The sequence below is a fragment of the Sebastes fasciatus genome, chromosome 23 (genome assembly GCF_043250625.1).
Source record: "Sebastes fasciatus isolate fSebFas1 chromosome 23, fSebFas1.pri, whole genome shotgun sequence".
Lineage (NCBI taxonomy): Eukaryota > Metazoa > Chordata > Actinopteri > Perciformes > Sebastidae > Sebastes > Sebastes fasciatus.
The window spans coordinates 10,103,195-10,124,015 of NC_133817.1; the positions used below are offsets into that span (position 1 = coordinate 10,103,195).

Genomic DNA, 20,821 nt, shown 5'->3' on the forward strand with positions numbered 1-20,821 from the left:
TCCGTGTCCGTCACGTGATGCCATTAGGCCCAAAAAAACTTTTCCCCATAGACTAACATTGGGAAAGAGACGTCTCTAACTCAGTGGATCATTTTTTTTTTAGGGAAATCAACTTCCCAGTATGAACACTTGAATAATCAATGGATGCGGAAGATTGCTGGATGATCCGGGTATTTTATCACTCAGCAGTTGGGCCATTTTGGCTTCATGCGCCACTGAGCAACTCCTATAGGAATGAACGGGAGCCCGCCTCCGACGCTTTATCCAGTTCTCTTTATCCATGGTTGAAACATGTCTCCAAACTTCTACTTTAAACAAACCGCTAATATTAATAACGCTATGCTGAAGAGTTTTGTTCCCCTGCCATGTCCTAAAAAAGATATAATAGAGGGTCTTTATGGCTCCAAGCTATAGGTAACGGGAATCGCGGAGCATTCTGGAGCCGCCGTCATTTTTGGAGGGTAGCTTATGGAGCTACGGTAGACTATCATCTGTACCGTTCATCCTCAGAAATATAAAGTACGTGCGAAAGACAAATGCTCATATAAAGAGAAGCCGACCGAGGCAAACAGGCGATATATTAAAAATGTTTAGTTTGTTTATGATATTGATCCTTATGAATTAGGACGACCTTGACAGTTTGCGACTTATTACGCAGTCAGCGGTTCAAAATATGTAAATCTTCGGAGGCCGATGTCCAGTTTACAAACGGGTAGGTATATGACCTTCAGATCTACAAGCCAAATGCCAACTACACAATCATCAGGACAAAGATTCCTCCATTATCTGTATGTAACCGCTTATCTTATTCAGGGTCGCGGTGGCTTGAGCTGATCCCAGCTGACATTTGGCGAAGGCAGGGTACACCCTGGACAGGTCGCCAGACTATCACAGGGCTGACACATAGAGACAGACAACCATTCACACCTACGGGCAATTTAGAGTCAACAATTAACTTGCGTGTCTTTGGACTGTGGGAGGAAACCGGAGAAAACCCACACTAACACAGGGCCCCAAGCCGGGTTTGAACCTGCGACCCTCTTGCTGTGCCGCCCTGTGTATAAAACAAACGTTTTTCACAATCCAAACATACGTCAAATTGCATTGAAGTGTATGGGATCTTCGGTTTACCCGTATGTGCCGGTCTGCACGGAGCATCAGTGCATCACATTTCCCTGCTGGAACCGAAGCCTCCCCCTTCTGTTGCGACACTTTTCTCTCCTTTATATTTTCTATTAGAAGACGAGTGTCGGTGATGAAAGGCAGCGCGTTAATACAGGACGAGGAAATAATGCGTCGGCCCCCGGAGGATTATAAAACAATGCTGCTACTGATGTCATAGGGCCCGGACTTCTGAGGCCTCTTTATGCACAAAGCTGTAGGCGGTGTGATTGAAAAACAGCACCAGGCAACTGACAGGTGATGCAAGCGGCCGACAGAGCTGATGAAAAATCTACTCCGCAGCTTCCTCGAGTTCAAAATTTAAACCATGCACGAGGCCGAACCGAATCTGGACGCAATTACGACCACGTACACGCAAGACCAAATATATAAATCAGTGACAGCACAGTCAGTAGTTGAATAAACTCTACTGGCATCGGCTGAAGATTTGACGAGCTGTGTTGTGGAGACATAAAGATTTAGTAAATAATGTTCATGGATACCCACCGAATCACATCTGGTCCTCATAAGATTATTTGACTCTGGGCTTTTTTGTTAATGTTCTTTGTTAGAGAATTATGGTAATGATTTCTTAGAAATTCAGACCAGTTACCAGATAAAGACCTTCACCACGGCTCAGAGTTCATGAATAATACCAACAGAGCCCAGAAGCTTTGGATGAGGTGGCATTGATTTGTGTCTACTGTCCATATCGGTGCGTTAAAGCAGCGTATATCAGGAGAAATATGGGAAAAAGGAGAGATTATCAGAAAGAGAGAAAGAGCGAGAAAGGTTACAACAACAGAGCATGAAGCTCACAAGTTCAGTTGTGCTTCTGCTGGAACGGCCGTGCCCCTGTGGACAAGTTCAGTCCTTCAGTAGAAGTCCTCGCCCTCCAACAATAATACTTACAAAATAAAGGCTGACCGCTCCAAGTAAAATCACTTCAGCTGAGTTCAATAGCTATTATTCATGCCCCGGCTCTCCATCCCCTGCGCTACGGCTCCTGTGATGTTAATAAGGTAAACCTTTTGAGCCGAGAAGAGCTATGTCAACACGAGGGCCCTTTGGTTTTTGCTCGCCGCCGCCTTTTATCGTCAGCTGATGACGGTGTGGGTGCTTGTCGATCACAGAGCTGTGGCAGATCAAATTCTCCTTTTAAATGAATAATTCGACATTTGGGGAAATAGGTTTATTTGCTTTCTTGTCGGGAGTCAGATGAGAAGATTGATACCGCTCTCGTATCTGTAAACTAAATATGAGGCTGCGTCCATCAGCCGGTTTCCTTAGCATCTCCAGCATCTCAAAGCTCACCAATTAACACATTAGATTATATCTTGTTTATTTAATCCGTCAAAAAACTAAAGTGTAAAAGGAGTATGAATCTACAGCCATGCTAATAGCTCTGTGAGGCTATACTTTGGCACAGCCAACCATGGATGTATAAAGAGAACTGGATAAAGCGTTGTAGGCGGGCTCCCGTTCATTCCTATTAGAGTTGCTCAGTGGCGCAGGAAAGCCAAAAGGATTCGACTGCCGAGTGATAAAGTACCCGGATCATCCGGCGATCTTCCACATCCATTGGGGCCATAGAGCAGACGCAGTAGCGTTTCCTTTAACTCCGCCTCCCAGCCCTCGCTCCAGCCTCAGTCTGGGTCTCATTCACATGAATGGAGGAAGGAAAATAACTCTGAATTCAGCTATCAGTGCATTTTACAACTTCTAGGACCTAATGATTTAAATAAGGGCTATTCAAGTGTTCGTACTGGGAAGTTGATTTACCTAAAAAAAATTATCCGCTGAGTTACAGACATCTCTTTCCCGATATAAGTCTATGGGGAAAAGTATTTTTGGGCCCAATGGCATCACGTGACGGACACAGAAGTTGTAATTCCACTGTTGGCCACTACGAAAAATACGTTGAATGTTGATGTTTCTGAACCAAAAATACGTTTCATTATCAGCCTAGCGTCACACTTGCACAATGCCACATGGTTAACGTTGTGAAACGATTGGTTAGGTTGACAAGACCTCTTGTTTAAGCTTAGAAAAAAGATCATGGTTTGTGTTATAAATAATAACGTAACAACGTAACGTAACAACGTAACAACGTATCGTCACAACGTATCGTCACAACGCAACGTCACAACGCAACGTAACGATGTCATGTAACAGTGTAACGTAATGATGTAACGTAACAACGCAACTAGCGTAAATAAATACAACTTACTTTATTTACAATAAACAACTTTCACCCAGGAAACCAATGTTCAAGAATTGTGTTTGGTTTGGAAGTTACGTTAGTGACGTTTGTCACGTGTGTCCGCAATGTTGTTACGTTGTTTCCGTACGGATTTTACTTAAGCCCAACCATGGCGTTTTTCTTAAATCTAAGTAAGTTAGTGTTTTTGTCGCCCCCTGCTGGTAGCCTACTGCACCTTCATACAGGCAAAATGGGACACTGACGCTATCCTCTGGTGGACTGGCGGGTCTATTACATGCTTCGGCCTGATATCGGGTTGTACCATGTTCACCATCTTAGCTTAGCATGTTAGCAGTTTACTCTTCTCACCAAGATAACGAATAATACTTTTCTGCAATAATCTGTCGTTAAGTCTCACCAGTGGAGTTTGGAGGCTTTCATACATGTTACTGACCTTTTGTGGATGTTCCATCGTGTGTCCCTGATGCCATTCAGAGAAAATGACGCACTTTAACCACTCGACGGGCGTCTCTGTCCTCTCGCCTGCTGGGCTCATTTCAGCATGTGGATTTAGAAGCAAAAGATTCACAATTAATTCCTGCCCCTTGACCTCCTGTGAGCCTTTTTGACGCCACTCTGTGATGTGGTGGAAATAACAGCCCTCCATGTATCACCTCTTTATCCATTTGAATTCACCACATCTCTAAACAGACAATATAGACCTTGTCATCGTCTTCTTTATCAAAGGAACACCTATTAATGGAATAACAGCTGTGACCTATAAACTTCCTGTGGCCTTCGGCCTTTAAGATGGATGCACCTCTGCAGGAGACATGACTCTTTCTTACATTTAACAGTTTTAAGTTGTGAGCAAAATGCCGTCTCCCTGAATATATAAGACGGCCGAGAGCCCAGTTATGACACTCGTTAGCTGAGACAAGATCGGTCGGTAGAACTAAACATTGCAGATATGATGATCTCTGTCCACTCCGTCCTGTACACTCTGGTGCTGTTCTCTGAGCTGGGCAGCATCTTAGCCATGCCTGCAACTAAAGTAGAAGACGGCGTAGCGGAGCTCGATGCCCAGCTGTTCCTGGGGGATGAGCCCATGACCGAGTCCGCCGTGGTTCCCCCCGCATACAGACGAAGCTTCGTGCTGGACACCAACGTGAGGGATGAGGAAGATGGGAGCCATAAAATCATCATCATCTCAGTAAGTGTCACATCGCAGCCGTTTAGATTGTAACTAATACCTTTATTCCAACACTGTCTCAATTCTCAATTCCGTTTACGTTTTGCACTTACGGTTGCAGTTTTGAACACGTGGTTAATGTTGTAAATTTAAACACAACAAAACTACTTAGTTAGGTTTAGGCAACAAAACTGCTGGGTTAGGGTTAGTAAAAAACATCCTGGTTTGGCTTAAAATGACTATTTCAGACACGTCATCCAGCGGTCTCCTGAGGTAAAGTCCGGTGTTTCTTGCTTTCTATACGCGTTACCATACCACGAAACTTTCGTTAACGTTATTATTCAGTCGTGTTAAGCTTAGTTCACACTACACGACTTTCAAAGTGGTCGGACCGCTGTACTGTTCACACTACTCAACCTGCTATCTTGTAATCGGGAGTCTTTAAGTCGTTGTGGTTTTCACACTACATGACCAACCGGCGACAAGATCTTTCGCCAGGAGGACTCTCCGATGACGTCTCCAAACTGCGTTTTGTCACGAAAACACGTGAGAAATACACGGTAAATGACGTGATACTATACGCGAGACACCTTGCTGATGTTATCGTTGGCACATGTTTACATATTAGCCAGTTTCCACCAGTTTCCACATGTCTTTTTTACCATTTATTCCTCTAGGTGCAACAACTTTGCTCCATGTTGCTATTGCCCAAACCCCTCCTCCCCCAGGTTTTCCCCTCAACCCGTGTCTCACGCTCTCGTTGGTTGTAGCTCGTGGCCGGAGTCCCCCGACAGGTCCAGATATTTAACATGCTAGATATCTGGAATGTGTCTGCGAGGCATCTGCAAGCATTAGCGATGTGCGAGCATCGAACCAACGCTGATTTGATCTGGGGCTTTTGTCAGAGGGCTCCAAAAACTGACAGGGAGCAGAAAATCTGAGCTAAAGTCGTGTAGTGTGAACTAGCTATTACCCCAAAATTGCGAAATCTGGCAAAAACTCACAAAAACTCTTGCGAGACTCGCTGCCTGACGACCTATCCTAACCTTAACCATTCGAGGTCAATGCCTAACCTTAACCATCTCGCAAGTTTTTCCCAACTTGTGGTTACCTTCTAGACACGACCTTATTATTCCACTTAAATTTCATCAACTTGCTCTGTGCGCCGCTCATTGTACTACGCCACTCGCTGCGACCGTACACGTATTTTTACAAACGTATTAGTGATACGTCACGAGGAAAATGACAAAACATCCAAACGTAATTGAGAATGCACTGTAGTTGTATGGGAACGTAATTATAAAAGACAGGGCTGCTTTATTCATGGTTAATAAATGATTTATAATGCTTTATAAAGCTTTAATAAGATAAATGTTTGGGTTGCTGTCACAACAGTGTGTCATTTGTCAATGCTGTGAGCATCTTGTCTTTTGTTATTTGTGTGAACCGACCCTTTAAAGTGGTTCCCTCAACATCAAATGAATGCAATCTAAAGTTACCAGCTATTTGGCCGACTATTAGTTACTGTATCCCAAATAAATGTACTGTATCTGGCTAATCTCAGTTTGCAGCCTTTTAGCTCTGCCAATAACAGTCACGCATCATAACTATTCATTGTATAAGATTTCTCTCCATAAACAACCGCAGCTAACCATAGTTCAACAACAACAAAGAGCACATTATCTCCATCCTGCGACTGAACATTTGACCCCTTTCAATTGGTCACCGTCCTCGTGTCTACTGTTAAGTCAATATTTCATACACATCTATGAAAAACTTTTACGGCAGCGCTGGAAAACCGGGAAATACTATTAGCTGAAAAGGTCAAATGATCACAAGCCTATAAAGGTTTATTGGAATCACAGTGGGAAGAATGATGATATATCTGTGCTCCCTCAAACGTTTGGCTGCGATGTGCAAAGAGTTTATCTGGCGGTTGCGTCTCCTGTGTGTCATGAACATGGTGGTTATCTCTGCGGTAATGGGGAACAGGCAGCCATGTTGGAGAGAACAAAGCCATCTGGGTGGACCGGGGGGGGGAGTGGAAGAAAACGGGCCACTGCGATATAATAAAAACGGGGAAACACATTTCTTCCATTTGGGGTTCCTGTGGCTTGGATCAGCTGGTTAAGACAGATCCAACACCTGTGCTGCAAGTGAAAAGATAATCTTTAAAAGCTGTGCTGCAACCGGGACGATCCAGAGTTCAGACGCTGCAGTACGGAAATGTGTGTGGTCTCGTGGTGTCACATGTAATCACTGATCAATACTGTGTTTCATTCAGGACGTGGGGCTGAAAGGACGCAGTATTCGCGGTCTGAACTCGGCCTTCACCCGGAGCCTTCCTCTGCTCAAGGAACGAAGCTTGAGCTACACTCCCGAAGAGCACAGTTTGAAAACTGATCGCAGAAGCCCCGACATCGACAGTAAGTATCTGCAAAAATAAAATAAAATTTCTTGTTGTTCATATTTACTAATGCAAGTATTCTCCACTTTCTTTATGCTTCTAGTGCTGCGGTGTATGATAGGCAGAGTGTACCGACCCTGCTGGGAAGTATAAATGTTTCCCCCCCCTGTGCTGCCGTCCTGCCCTGAATGTGCTGTAAAAAAATCTTCTTTATATATGTTACACTGAAATGCATTGAGAGAAGAAAAAGAGAGCTCACAAACATGTAAAACAAAATAAAAAGTTTATTAAAAGTGAAAAGTCTGCATCATACTTCATTGATTTCGCTGTGGAATTTTACAAGTTAAATATATAAACTATAAAACTCGTGATTAAATACATTTAAAGTTGTCTTGATTAAAACAACAGATTAACGGAGACTGAAAATCATCATTAATTGGAACATTCAAACACTACACAGTAGTATGTACCATCATAAAAACCAGTACAAATGCTCATTAGACTCTGAAGAAGCTGGTTAACTTTCCCTGTCCAACTATCAGCTTCTTCTTACTCGAGGCCTTGCTGACATTCTTGCCAGGCATTTTGACCGAGACACTAGTGATCTGTTTCTTCTGTGGAGGCTCGTTCTCTGGTCCTCCATGTTGGTCGGAGTCCACCTGCTTCCTCTTGTTGCCCTTTCCCTGCACCTGAGCGCCAGCTTTCTTCCTACTACCCAGGCCTGCACCTCTGTTTTGGGCATTTCCACTTCTTGGCCCGAGCGCAGCCCCCCGCTGCACGCCACTCTGCTCCTTATTCGGGCATTCAGACGCAGACTTGGCTGGAAAGATTGAAACAAGGCAAAAGCAAGAGTGACAACCCAGCAGGGGGAAAAAAAAAACAGAAAATGTTGTGACGAAACTGCTGACGTTAGCAGGCTGTGTGTTTATTCTATGAAGCTGAAATCTGTCATGTAATGTGAGCCTGAATTCCCATGGAACAAAAGACAGAAGGGGAAATGGGCAAAAAGTCTGTGTGAGAGTGTGTTTTTTGGTTTTTACTACAGATGTGGGTGTGAGCAGGTTTTATAGAATGGGGATTCATTTAATGGCTGATGGTAAGTACCAGTCCCAGGGCCGGGGCTGGGAAGGTGTGCCTGGGCCTCCGTCCAGCTCTGTGGCGTCAGAGGAAACAGAAATCCATCCCAGCAGAAAGAGAACGCTGCATAGCTTGTGTTTGAGCTTTTCTCCGCATGCAGTGGAGCACCAAAAAAAGAAGAAGCATGAAATCAAAAGTTGAATCTGTACCTTTGTTCGTGTCCTCCACATCAGAGCTGCACTCCTCATCCACGGCTGGTAGGATGGTTTGGGGTTTGGGTGCCGGGTGCACACAGGTAGGGACCTGGCTGGTGCTGGGGAACTCCAGCACACGGTTGAGTGGCAGTTCTTCATCTGTGTATGTGCACGCAAACTGGGATCGAAGTCCTCTGTCTTTAGTCTGGAATAAAGAGAAAAAATAACTTGAATCCAGCTGATATGATATGATATGGCGACGATGATGATCAGTTACAATGACTTAGGGAAGCTGGCCTAGCTTTTACTTTGGTGTTTGGAACAAACTAAAATTTCAAATATGTCTGTACTAAATTTCATAGGAAGATATTTCACCAAAAAAAAATCCCCAATTTTAACCTCATGGTGGCATTACATGAAAAGTCCGGGGATCACCAAAGTCATTAGGATGCATCCTCTTTGAACCATGAATATCTGTACCAAAGTTCATGGCAACCCATCCAGTAGTTGTCTACACATTTCAATAATAATAAAATAAAATGTACGGCTGCAACTAACAATTATTTTTATTGTCGATTTAATAATCTAATAATCTGTCTGTTATTTTTCTCCATTAATCGATTAGTTGTTTGGTTTAATAAATGTCAGAAAATGGTCGAAAATGTTAATCAGTGTTTCCCAAAGCCCAAGATGACGTCCTCTAATGTCTTGTTTTGTCCACAACGCAAAGATATTCATGCATAGATGCCCGGATACGGATATCGGATATCAGGCCGATACGAACTCAAATAGCTGGATCTGGTATCGTGAAAATGGGGCCGATCTATTCAATTCTCTTCTATGTTTATATACTATATATATTATATACTGGAATTTTAGTTCCTGTTTAAGTTTTGGCCAATTTGTTGCACTTCAATTGTAATTCCTGTTAATTTTGAAGATTATTTACCAACTTGCTGGTGCACGATTTATGTAAGGGATACCGTACAGCGGGCCAGTCATTGCGTCAGGGTCTTGCATCGCCCTGTCGGGGTTTATTTCACAACAGTGACCCGCTAGCTGTACTTTATCCCAGTTATTACAAGGCTTCTCACTTAAGGAATCAATAATTTGACACAAACATGGTCCGCCGGAGTCTGACATCAGCACTACGTTTGATTTTCACGCCAAAAATCAAATGAAAAATAGCGAGACATTATTAGTAGTGTTTCAAATCAATCTTTTCTGCTGCTAACCTATATACATTTTCTTTTTACTATGTGACTTTTCAAACCGATTACAGGCCACCTGGTGATCGCTTTAGTCACTGATAAAGGGTGCCGAATCATTCATTAGTCCAACTTTACACTTTAAAACAGGAGAAACCGTTTTCCTCAATCTGATCACAATTACTGTCTGAGACAGTAGAGCAGCACCTCATTAAAAATCCTAGTTAGTGATAACAGAGTGAATGATAGTGAAGACTACAATCCTGGCCCTGGGGGCACACAGATCCACGGCTTTTCAAACCCACTGTTTGATCTACGCCTGCTTGGGATTATCACAATCCAAGGATTTCACCCTTCAGGCCAGCGGGCCACAGTGGGGAGGAGAAATCGTAGGGGAAGAAATACAGCGAGCAAAGCTGGGTGGGTCCGTGGAGCACAAAGGGATCAAAGCCTCTGTGCTTTTTCAAAAGAACTTCTTAAAAGAGCACCTAAAACAACAGCGACCCTAAGAACAAGGCACACTTCAATAATGGAGCTAAAAACGTATGCTGCCCTGGTTGCATGCTAATAAAACATATCTGACACGCCCCTGAAACAATGGGAGGGGATGGGAGAGTGAACACGGCCAAACTATGACTGACGGAGAACGTCTAATCCAATTACAACAGGTGGGAGCGCAACATGGCACCGTGTGGTCAGACTGCCCTCATTCCTCCGAAGATGGCTGTCCTGAAATAACCCCTGCACACCGCCCGACCCGGAGACACCGGACCGAGACATTCCTGCTAGTACTTCCAGGGAGCAGGTGCAAGCAATTTCTGCAGCTTTGTGTCTTGACACGCAGGTGATAGAAGTGAGAACAGGTGCACCATTAATATTATCACTCTGAAATATATACCATTATCACGTGATCAAATGCATCATCACTGACGTCACAGAACACTCAATCGTTTAAAAGTTATTTGGATCATTTGTGGCACGGAGACAGAGATTTGGAAACGCCCCAAAAGCAGAAACTAAATCAGTCCATCTCCGTGTGCCAGTTGACGTCAGTGCATGATGAAACCGCTGGAGAAGTCTGGGATAAAGTCATTCGGCAGACAACAGGAAACAATAACCTTTCAAGTTTCCCTTGCTAGTCGAATTACGCGACTGATATGGCATCTTCAAAGTGAAATTGATGCAGAAAGCTTCCGCTCGCCGAGTTCAGGAAGCGGTGAGCTGCCCAGGGACCATTACAGCGCACTCACACAGGAAGGCAGCCAGATTGTGGGGAGCTAAAATGACATCTGCTAGCGCAATCAAATAAAGGAGCCATTTCACAAAATGTGTTTAGCATACATGTTCAGAAGGAGTTCACACAGTGGAGCTGCTTCATGTTGAAAGAGCTTAAAACCTAAAGCTGGTCTGGTCAGTGGTTTTCTGGTGACTCAGCGATTCTGTTGTGCATGCAGAGATGGAAGAAGTACTCTTAAAGGTGTTGCAGTACCACACTGTAAAAATACTCTGTTACAAGATTAAGTCATGCATTCAAAATTAAAGTATGAAAGTATCAAAAGTAGAAATATTATTAGGGTGCAGAACGACCCCTTTCAGGGTGATATTATAATGATTATATAATTGGATTATACAGATGTATTAGTATGTAAGCAGCATAATGTTGGAGCTGCAAAAGCAAGATCAATACTGGATTCAAAAACAATCAAAATCGGTGCAGCAGAATCACAGTCTTTTTTATTCCATGCATTCCTCTTTCTTGTCAAAACCTTCATTACCCACAATGCAATCAACCGCTGACAGTTCAGTCAGAGATATGGGTATTGTTTGTTACCTTTTGCCAAGGAGGTTGTGTTATCGGTTCGGTTTGTTTGTCAGCAGGATTATGGAAAAACTGCAGGCCCGATTTTCATAAAATTTGGTGTGAGGGTGTAGCGTGGGCAAAGGAAGTACATTTTGGAGGGATCCGAATCTTGGGGCTCGACTTATGGGAACGGCCTTGGCGGAAGTCTGCGCTCTCAGGCTGCATTCACACCAGATAAGGTGGAGCAGCGAAAATGCTTAATCGTCGCAGTTAATGGGCCATTAAAGCGACTCTCAAACACCGCTGCACAACCCTGTGACAAATCGCCGCAACGCCTGATCTGGTGTGAATGCAGCCTCAGGCTACATCCACACTAATACGTTTTATAACAGATAACTTTTGCTACGTGGGGGGTGCTGCGGGAGTATGGGGTGAGGGGGGCACTTCTCAGGGCCATCCAATCCCTGTACGCCCAAAGCGAGAGCTGTGTTCGGATCCTCGGCAGTAAGTCGGACTCGTTTCCGGTGGGGGTTGGCCTCCGCCAGGGCTGCGCTTTGTCACCAATCCTGTTCGTGATATTCATGGACAGGATATCGAGGCGTAGTCGGGTGGAGGAGGGTTTGCAGATCGGTGTGCTGAGGATCTCATCGCTGCTTTTTGCAGATGATGTGGTCCTGTTGGCATCATCGGTCTGCGACCTCCAGCACTCACTGGATCGGTTCGCAGCCGAGTGTGACGCAGTCGGGATGAGAATCAGCACCTCTAAATCTGAGGCCATGGTTCTCAGCAGGAAACCGATGGATTGCCTACTCCGGGTAGGGAATGAGTCCTTACCCCAAGTGAAGGAGTTTAAGTATCTCGGGGTCTTGTTCGCGAGTGAGGGGACGATGGAACGTGAGATTGGTCGGAGAATCGGAGCAGCAGGGGCGGTATTGCATTCGCTTTACCGCACCGTTGTGACGAAAAGAGAGCTGAGCCGGAAGGCAAAGCTCTCGATCTACCGGTCAATCTTCGTTCCTACTCTCACCTATGGTCATGAGGGTTGGGTCATGACTGAAAGAACGAGGTCGCGGGTGCAAGCGGCCGAAATGGGTTTCCTCAGGAGGGTGGCTGGCGTCTCCCTTAGAGATAGGGTAAGAAGCTCAGTCATCCGTGAGGGACTCGGAGTAGAGTCCTTGCTCCTTTGCGTCGAAAGGAGCCAGTTGAGGTGGTTCGGGCATCTAGTACGGATGCCTCCTGGGCGCCTCCCTTGGTAGGTGTTCCAGGCACGACCAGCTGGGAGGAGACCACGGGGAAGACCCAGGACTAGGTGGAGAGATTATATCTCTACTCTGGCCTGGGAACGCCTCGGGATCCCCCAGTCAGAGCTGGTTAATGTGGCCCGGGAAAGGGAAGTTTGGGGTCCCCTGCTGGAGCTGTTGCCCCCGCGACCCGACCCCGGATAAGCGGTTGAAGATGGATGGATGGATGGAACTTTTGCTATGTTTACACCTAGCGTCCACACTAGTCCGCCGTTTTTGAGCCCCTAAAACGAAAACGTTGGTAACGCCGCTGACCCCGTTTTAGTTTTAAAATTCCGGGGTTGCGTTGTAGTCTGGACGGACAGAAATTGAGACCTTTAGCAACGATGAAACAAACACACATGTTCGTGTCTCATCAGTCATGACGTGTCCTTCCCTGATTCGTCAAGCCCCTATCACGTCGTCGCTCCAAGCAGAAGCTTACCTTTCGCCATTGCTGTTCTTCCTTCGTAGTATTTTCTGCAACTGAACAACCAACCACGCTGATTCCTGGTTACAACGGCACATGCATCAGCCTCAAAAGTCAGCTGTTTGGTGGAGTAGAAGCTACTTTCCACCACTGAGTGTTTGTTATGATAACTGCGAGTGCTAAATCAAGAGTCTGATGAAATAATCCTCTTCGCTGGTAACAGATGAAATTGCAACAACTAAAGCACACAAACAGTAAAGTCGGTATACTCAATAGTTATTGTTAACAAAGGCTGTATGATCACAATGAGACAGATTCTCTCACACGGATCCCAGAAAGCATCCAGGTACAAAGACAGAAGAGCTGAGCTCTCAGCCAGGAAGGAAGACGGAGATATCGATATCAGATATACAGTGTGTTATATTGTGCACCGTAAGCAGATGGAGCTGAGCCCTGACAATAGGATAACTTATCATCAGGACTGGTTAATGGTTTGAATCCCCCACGAATAAGTCGTTTCATGCCCTGGATTTAAACAGCACTCTCAAACCAACACTAAGAGCTAAAACACAGCTGTGCAAACGGGAACGGTGGAAGTCAGTTAAGATGGGAGCTTCAGCTAAGCAAATAAATAATATAATACCAGGGAGAAATTACAGGATGTAAAGACATTATTTTCAATGTTTGCACATCTGATTCAATTTGAAGTAACTGATGGTTTGGATTTGGGGCTCTTGGATGAAGGGGCCCACGTTACCTTGGGTTTGAGCAGATCTAGCCGGCTCTGGACTCGGTTCTTTAGAGGTTCTGGAGAACATCCAGTAGACACTTCAGGGGATCTGAGGGGCGAGCCACAATGAGAGGCAAAGACAAGAGGTTTATAAATTAGAAAAGCAAGAAGGTTACATGGTCACACTAACCAAGAAATCGACCCACTACTGTTCTTTCTTCATCGCAGCTTCACATGATCAGACATTCGAAAAGATGTTTTTACTCGCGTCAGACTGAGCTGATTTTAGGCTTTTGCAGCGAATTGGATTTCAGCCATCCAATGTCATGCACCTCCGACATAATGTAGGTTCCCCCCCGACCACAGCCAGTGGCTATTTTTTTTAATATTATTATTTTTATTTCAGATGTTTGACCAGAGAAATTGTTCCAGTGTGGTGTGGGAGGATTTTCCTCCATATGGTTTCAGTGCAGAGTTGTACAGTCTCATGTTGGTCTAATTGCTGTTTCAGGGGCTTTCCCACTCTCACTGAATCCTGCCGTAGTGAAAACAGTCAAATCTAATTCAAAGCTCTGCGACTTTTTCATAGTAAAATATATTTAATTTGCCAGTGTTGTACTGAAACAAAGCGAATTTAAAGGGGACATGTTATGCTCATTTTCAGGGTTCATACTTCTATTTTGGGTTTCTACTAGAACATGTTTACATGCTTTAATGTTCGAAAAACACATTTGTTTTCTCATACTGTCTGTCTGAATATGCCCGTATTCACCCTCTGTCTGAAACGCTCCGTTTTAGCGCCTGTCTCTTTAAGACCCCCTCCCGAAAAAGCCTCTGATTGGTAAGCGTTTTCCGGTCTTCCGTATCTGCGCTTTTGCCGTCTTCACAGTGTCACTGAGCTGAGGACTCACTGTGTGTGTGTTGGCTACAGAGTTTAGCGGCGCTTCAACCAGTAACTGTATAGTTGTGACATCACAACCTTACGGAAGCCCCGACGGCACGTTTAAAAAGGCACCGTGAAGTCATCTTCAAAGGGACTCAACCAAACAGAGGATCTGTACTTCGTTCCTATTGATGGTCACTTGGCGGGTTTGTGCGGGATGTCCCATGTCACGCTAGTGATGATTCTCTCTGACCAATCGGTGATCTGCTATGCTTTTTTTAGATCGGCTCAACTTCGCTTGGAACCTCGACCGAGGTGGTACCAAGAATGGAGCGGTTCTATTGGTTCCATCAACAACTTTTGCTAATGGAAACGCTAAAATAACCGTTTTAATGTGTAACGAACTGAACTGACCTGGTCTGCTTGGTTGAAACGTGCCAAAAGGTATACAAGTTATGGATCGCCAAAGTCAGTAGTTCTCCGACGTGCTTGTGAAACTGCGGTAACGTGAGCCGCAGAGTGCAAAACCGTGGTACCGCCATCCACTGTCTGACATCCTTTGCTTTTAATATAGTGTTATTATGGTAAGGATGAACTCTGAGCGAGGTCAATGGCGTTAACGCAGTTTTGCTCTCGGCGGCTCACGTTACTGCAGTGTTGGAAAGGGAGGAGTGAGCAGAGGGGTACTCAGTTGGTTGCAATCTGCAACCACACCACTAGATGTCACCAAATCCTACACACTGTCCCTTTAAAAACATACCGTCTGCTCGTTATTACACATACTGTTTGTGCCAACCTGAACAAGTTGAGGACGCAGGTCCCCTCTGCTCTGCTGAGGACAGGCTGGTCCTCAGACAGCAGGTCTGCCTTGTTCCGACTCGGAGGACTCAGCGCTTCTTCATCCAGCAGCGCCATCAGCACCTTCACAGTGTCCCGACCTCCGTACGCCGTGCTGTGATTGACTGCGTGCGCCTTTGGCTGCGGAGCAACACAGCTACAATCAGAACACTGTCAGCTCACATGGCTGACTGTTAGAGGAGATGAAGTGGGGTTTTGTGTGGATGTATGGAAAGCCAAAAGTGTAGCTGACTGGCTGGCGAGCAAGAGGTTATACATTACCCTGGCAGGGCTTATCCCCGTCCCGCTTCCATTAGCAATCTGTTTCTGGATCTGGTGTAGCTGGCAGATCCTCTCCTTCAGCTCTTTCGTCGTTTCTTCGGCCGCGGCGTACACGGCGTCTTCGCTGCTGCGTCCCTTCACCAGCGCTGCCCTGATGGCGGCCACCAGCCTGGCTCCACATACACTGAGAATTAAAACACAATGTCATGTGCTTGGGAGAGACGTAGGTAGAGAAAAGTGTTTGTTTTGGACAGCGATACACTCTTTCTTCTGCAGGTTTTCATCTGGATGGAATTAATAGTGTTCAAGAGTTCAGCCAATATTTGCCAACATGAATAACTCTCCTAAAAACTGAGAACCCAGAGAAGCCAGGCCTCAGCCTGAATGTCTTCAAAAGATATACTGCAGCTTCACTTTCAATTAATTGGACACTGACTTTAAGGGCTCAGAGTAATTGTTTCGGTGTTAACATCCAGTTGAGCTTTATTTCACTGTAACGCGGCCGTGCCAATGTTAACAGTTATGAAGGAGAAAATGTGCTCCAAATCCCCGTTAAAGTCACCCTGGGCACGGTCACTGCGCTCACCGATCGACTGTCAGCAGACAAACTCCAGGATTTTCCTCTTTATAGTTTTGGGGGATTTTCGCCCCACGCTCGCACACAGTCTGCGCCGCATGTCCAAAAATCATAGCAACATATCACTTCTGTAACAGTCAAGTGCACTAAAGCATGCTCGCAGTAAGGTGGGGAGAGGCGGTGGTCCAACCCTGACCCGGCTCTGATGTGAGCGAGCGGGGCTCAGTAACAGAATCACTTGGGAAAACAGATGTTCGGCGAACAAGGGGCCCTGAACTCTCCATAGAAGGTGTTTGTATGAGGAAATACAGTACTCCACCGAGAGCGTAAAGGCACTGCCTGTTGAAAGACACATGTTGGCCCGGTTCATCAGCGTCTCATCAGCCTGCATGAACTGAGAACCCTCAGAAGAGCAGCGGGAGGCGAGGCCACTACTACACAAACACCACAATGTGTTGTTATGTCTCGCCACGTCGCTACTGGGACCGCTACAAAGGGCGCCTTCAACGGCTTCACCTCAGAAAAAAAGCTCGACCCCTCGCATGATTGAGCGGCTAAATCATTTCTGATAACCGCTTTTGTTGTGGTGCCAAATGCTTTGACATTCAAAATAATCTGTAATGGTATGGAGAGAGGGAGAGAGAGAGAGGTTTGATGATAATTCATCAAAGAAAGAGGGAAGTTATTTAACAAAAGACGGGCTTTGATGTGGCGGAAGATGAACATGCTTTAGCAATCCAAATGTTATCATGAGCAGCTTAGATGGGAGTCATTACGGTGAGTAAGTAGGACAGGTGGATTTTTATGATCACAGGTGTGATTCCAGAGCAAACCGGTGTCTGCAGGCTGTAAATACTCCTAACACAGAGCTGAGAATTTTATTTTCAAGGGATTTCATGAATTGGCGACACCAGAGAGGAAACAGAATTATAACCTGAACTCTAATATCAGGAAGTGAAGCAATTCAAAGAAAATCCCTCTCAGTCATTAATCACGAGTGTTCAGTGTGTTTGACCTCCGTCGCTGCCAGATACCGGAGCAACTTTTCTTGGAATCTCTCTTTTCCCCTGATCAGCTCAGGGATGATTTCTCTGTAAATGTGTATATGAGTATTAGACATCAATCAAAGTAAATACAGCATTTTGTAACGATGCATTATTTGAAATAAGTGATTTATCCCTGCTGCAACCATTTCATGATTTTATTTCAATCTGAATTTCTCAATTTGGAGCATGAAGGGAAAAAGTCATTCCAAACATAAAGTCTGGTGATATTTTATATTATTCTATTTGCCATCAAATCCCATGAAAAAAACAAAAAACTAACCCTGAATTGAGGCTTATATATATATCGTATTCTTCTGTGTCATAGAGCTCCATTGTCGTCCAAAAAATCTTAAAACACATCAGTGAGCAACACTGTTGCACTATGAACACAAACATTGTAGTTTACTTTGACTCAATCCCACAAATACACCGTCCGGCTGCTGGAAATACTCACCAGAGCACCAATTGTGGATTAATCCGCCGCTGAAAATAGTCCCCAACAAATGCACTATTTCCTCCTGTTTGAGGAGGGATTGATAAAAACTACAGTGCCCAGCTGTTTAAGGAAATTAGAACCTTTAAAAATAAAATAAAAATAACTTTATACTCGTGATCCCAGGGCAACAAGCAGAGACTCCAGGAAGTTACTGTACCTGGCTCGAGCTGCAAAGATTAGTCAATCTTAAATATGGAGATTTTCTCTGTTTTATATAATGTTAAACTAAATATCTTTGGGTTTTGGACTGACAAAACAAGACATTGAGACTTTGAGAAACTGGGATTTTTCATTATTTTCTGACATTTTACAGACCACACAATTAATATATTAATCTAGAAAATAATCTGCAGATTAATTGATAATGAAACTAATGAAAGCCCTGTTTCCAGTCTTTGTGCTAAACTAGGCTAACCAGCAGCTGGCTGTAGCCTTACTGTATATTTAAGTGACAAATATGAAAGTGGTGTTGATCTTCTCATCCAACTGTCGACCTCTTCCTTTTAGTGTTTCTTAGTGTACTTTGTCACGTTTTGAAACTGTAATTCCTTTTTTTATATATTTGATTTCATTCAAAGAGAAAACCGTTGATGATTGTCGACCACACTACTGTAATTTGTTTGGTTACTTGTGGATGCCTTTTGTAATTCAGAGTGTCTCTGACTGGACCACAGACGAGAAGATTGCAGTGACTGTTAGTGGCTTGATGTTCTCCTGCTTTAGCACGAGGATCAGTTCACCAGAACGGACCTGATGAACTCTCCGTGAACTGTGAAGTTGCTGTCTAATCTGGTCTGGGTTTAAGGCACAATTATGACAAAGTCTTTTAAAGTACTGTAGGACCACCGGGGCAAAATTAAAAGTTCAGTCCTGAATGGAGCACATCGCTGCCTCCCTCGATTTACAGTAGAGAGGCATTACCTCAACAGTAAGACCGGGAGCGAGTGGAAGCCTGGATTAAGCTGCATTGTGTACCTTGGGTCAGGAATCTCCCCCAGTATTTCTTCCAGGTTGTCTAGAAACTGGACAAAGTCAGACAGGCCTTTGACATGTTTCCTCAGTGGGTCCGACTCAGCTGGAGCGTAGCCCTTCCCTCCGAGCTGGATGGCCCTCACAAAAGATGTCACAGCCTGCAAAAACACAAGAGAGAGACCCGAACGTTGTGCCAGAGAGGATTACTCCACTTTTAACGTCATCGTTTTTTGGTTTTCTAGTGATGTAACGTGTGAATACATCATCGCTAATGCTGAGCGTGGGTGTTTTCTTACCAGGAAAAGAGAAGTGTTGTTGTTACGTGCAGCGTGCTTTACGTCAGTAAATGCCTGGCGTTCAAGAGTGCGACTGGGGACGTCAAGGGTTAGCGCCAAGGCCATGTCGTTGTTGGCGTTCACAAGCAAACTCAGATAGGAGCAGAAAACTCTTCTCACTGCCAGTTTCATCTATTGATAATGAATACATTAAACATTATGAGAGTATACCATTAGTTTGTGGTTAGAAAACATTCAACAATTTGGGAAATATACTTATTCTAGGGCTGTCAAAGTTAACCCGATAATAACGTGTTGTAGCGGGCTCAGTTTTAAAGCAAGATACTGGTAAAGTATCATATGAAACTAGAAAACCTAAGGAATCCATTGGTGTCATACTATGTCATACTAGTTTGTCAGGAAGGAGGTTAAATAATGCTCCAAACTTATGCAAAATTTTGGCGAGGAAAAACTGGCAAGGCCATTTTAAAAAGGGGTCCCTTGACCTCTGACCTCAAGATATGTGAATGAAGAGCATTTCTTGCCAAATCTCCCTTTACGGTACATTTTGAACAGATAAAAAATGTGCGATTAATCGCAATTAACTATGAACAATCATGCGATTAATTGCAATTCAATATTTTAATCGAGTGACAGCCCTAATGAGAACATGTTGGGTTTTCTCATCTAATTCGCCACCAGAAAACAAATCAATATATTTCCCAACATATCAAACTATTATTTAAGTACACGTTTGGCTTGAGTCCAGTCCAGGTTGTTTTTATAAACTACCATAAACAGACAGCAGCTTTACAGCCTGAGTAAAACCACTAAAAACAGCAGCTGACAGCCCGCATTAAACTCCAGAAAAATTACATCACTTTCGCTGGTAGTGCAGCAGCAAGCCTCCATTAAAAAACTCATAAATTCACAAGTGACAGAGAAGAGTGGAGGAAAGAGACTCTGTTACAGAAGCCCTTGTCCAGCCCCACATTGTGTTGTTTTAAACATCTGCCTGGTAATTGAATTCACATTGCGCTCTTAAATCTAAGTGATATGATATAGAGTTCCTGTCAATAAGAGCAGAATGGATTCCAGACTGAAATTAAGTACACTGAGTACTGGGAAAGTAAATGCGTGGATTGTTGCCAGCAGGAGAAAAAGCATTTCATTTTCCTGAAGAAAACTTTATACGAGGGTAGAGGGCAAAGTGGAAAGAGGGGTTTCTTATGAAATGAGTTGCACCTTTTATGAGTGTGTGACTACCTGTGAGCTGCAGGGCCGGCTTTTACTAGACGGTGTTGACGGGACCGAAGAGTCTGGCAGCTCGGAGACCTCCATGTTGCCTGATAAGAACTCAAACAGCTGGATCTTTGCAGAAGAATAAAAGAAACGGAATTACAGAGATAAATTGATTGGGCTTATCTCTAATCTGATCATCCACAATCGGTCTGATTTCAACCAGCTCACCGGGCTCACAGGCTCCTCCGGGTCAGAGTCCAGTCTCAGCTCTTTGTACATGGAGAGGATATCAACCAGGTCCATCGTGTTGGAGCGTTTCAGGAAGGATTCGTATACCTCCAGGATGAGATCATAGTTCTCCAAGCGTGCAAAGTTGGGGGGTGGCAGGTGAAGTTTGTCTAACAGTAAGTGTTTCCAGGCCATCAGGACATCACTCAGAGCCACTTTGAACTCTCCGCCGTGCTGTCACAGGAAGAGAGAAAACAGTGAAAGCAGCAGCCATAATTACTGACGGCCTGGAACCAATCA

The 20,821-nt window shown here is 44.4% G+C and overlaps 2 protein-coding genes across 2 annotated transcripts in view; one reads left to right on the forward strand and one right to left on the reverse strand.

Moving 5' to 3' along the window:
* Window positions 1-4,276: 4,276 nt before the first annotated feature.
* Window positions 4,277-7,251, forward strand: pmch (pro-melanin-concentrating hormone). Its single transcript, XM_074625457.1, has 3 exons — window positions 4,277-4,577; window positions 6,841-6,982; window positions 7,067-7,251. The coding sequence occupies exons 1-3, from the start codon at window positions 4,335-4,337 to the stop codon at window positions 7,114-7,116; spliced, it is 435 nt and encodes a 144-aa protein (XP_074481558.1). The 5' UTR covers window positions 4,277-4,334; the 3' UTR covers window positions 7,117-7,251.
* The window catches only part of parpbp (PARP1 binding protein), a 15,910-nt gene continuing 2,318 nt past the window's right edge, over window positions 7,230-20,821 (reverse strand). Inside the window, exons 3-11 of the mRNA XM_074625456.1 lie at window positions 20,522-20,755; window positions 20,318-20,422; window positions 19,073-19,243; window positions 18,780-18,934; window positions 15,686-15,869; window positions 15,363-15,544; window positions 13,711-13,792; window positions 8,250-8,439; window positions 7,230-7,783 (exon numbers count right to left, since the gene is read on the reverse strand). Coding sequence (XP_074481557.1) covers window positions 7,461-7,783; window positions 8,250-8,439; window positions 13,711-13,792; window positions 15,363-15,544; window positions 15,686-15,869; window positions 18,780-18,934; window positions 19,073-19,243; window positions 20,318-20,422; window positions 20,522-20,755 — 1,626 coding nt within the window. The 3' untranslated portion in view covers window positions 7,230-7,460. The remainder of the gene's footprint in view (window positions 7,784-8,249; window positions 8,440-13,710; window positions 13,793-15,362; window positions 15,545-15,685; window positions 15,870-18,779; window positions 18,935-19,072; window positions 19,244-20,317; window positions 20,423-20,521; window positions 20,756-20,821) is intronic.

Coding starts and splice junctions, on each gene's coding strand:
- pmch (XM_074625457.1), top strand. CDS start 4,335: ATGATGATCTCTGTCCACTCCGTCCTGTACACTCTGGTGCTGTTCTCT. Junction 4,578..6,840: donor ATAAAATCATCATCATCTCA/GTAAGTGTCACA, acceptor TGTTTCATTCAG/GACGTGGGGCTGAAAGGACG. Junction 6,983..7,066: donor CAGAAGCCCCGACATCGACA/GTAAGTATCTGC, acceptor TTATGCTTCTAG/TGCTGCGGTGTATGATAGGC.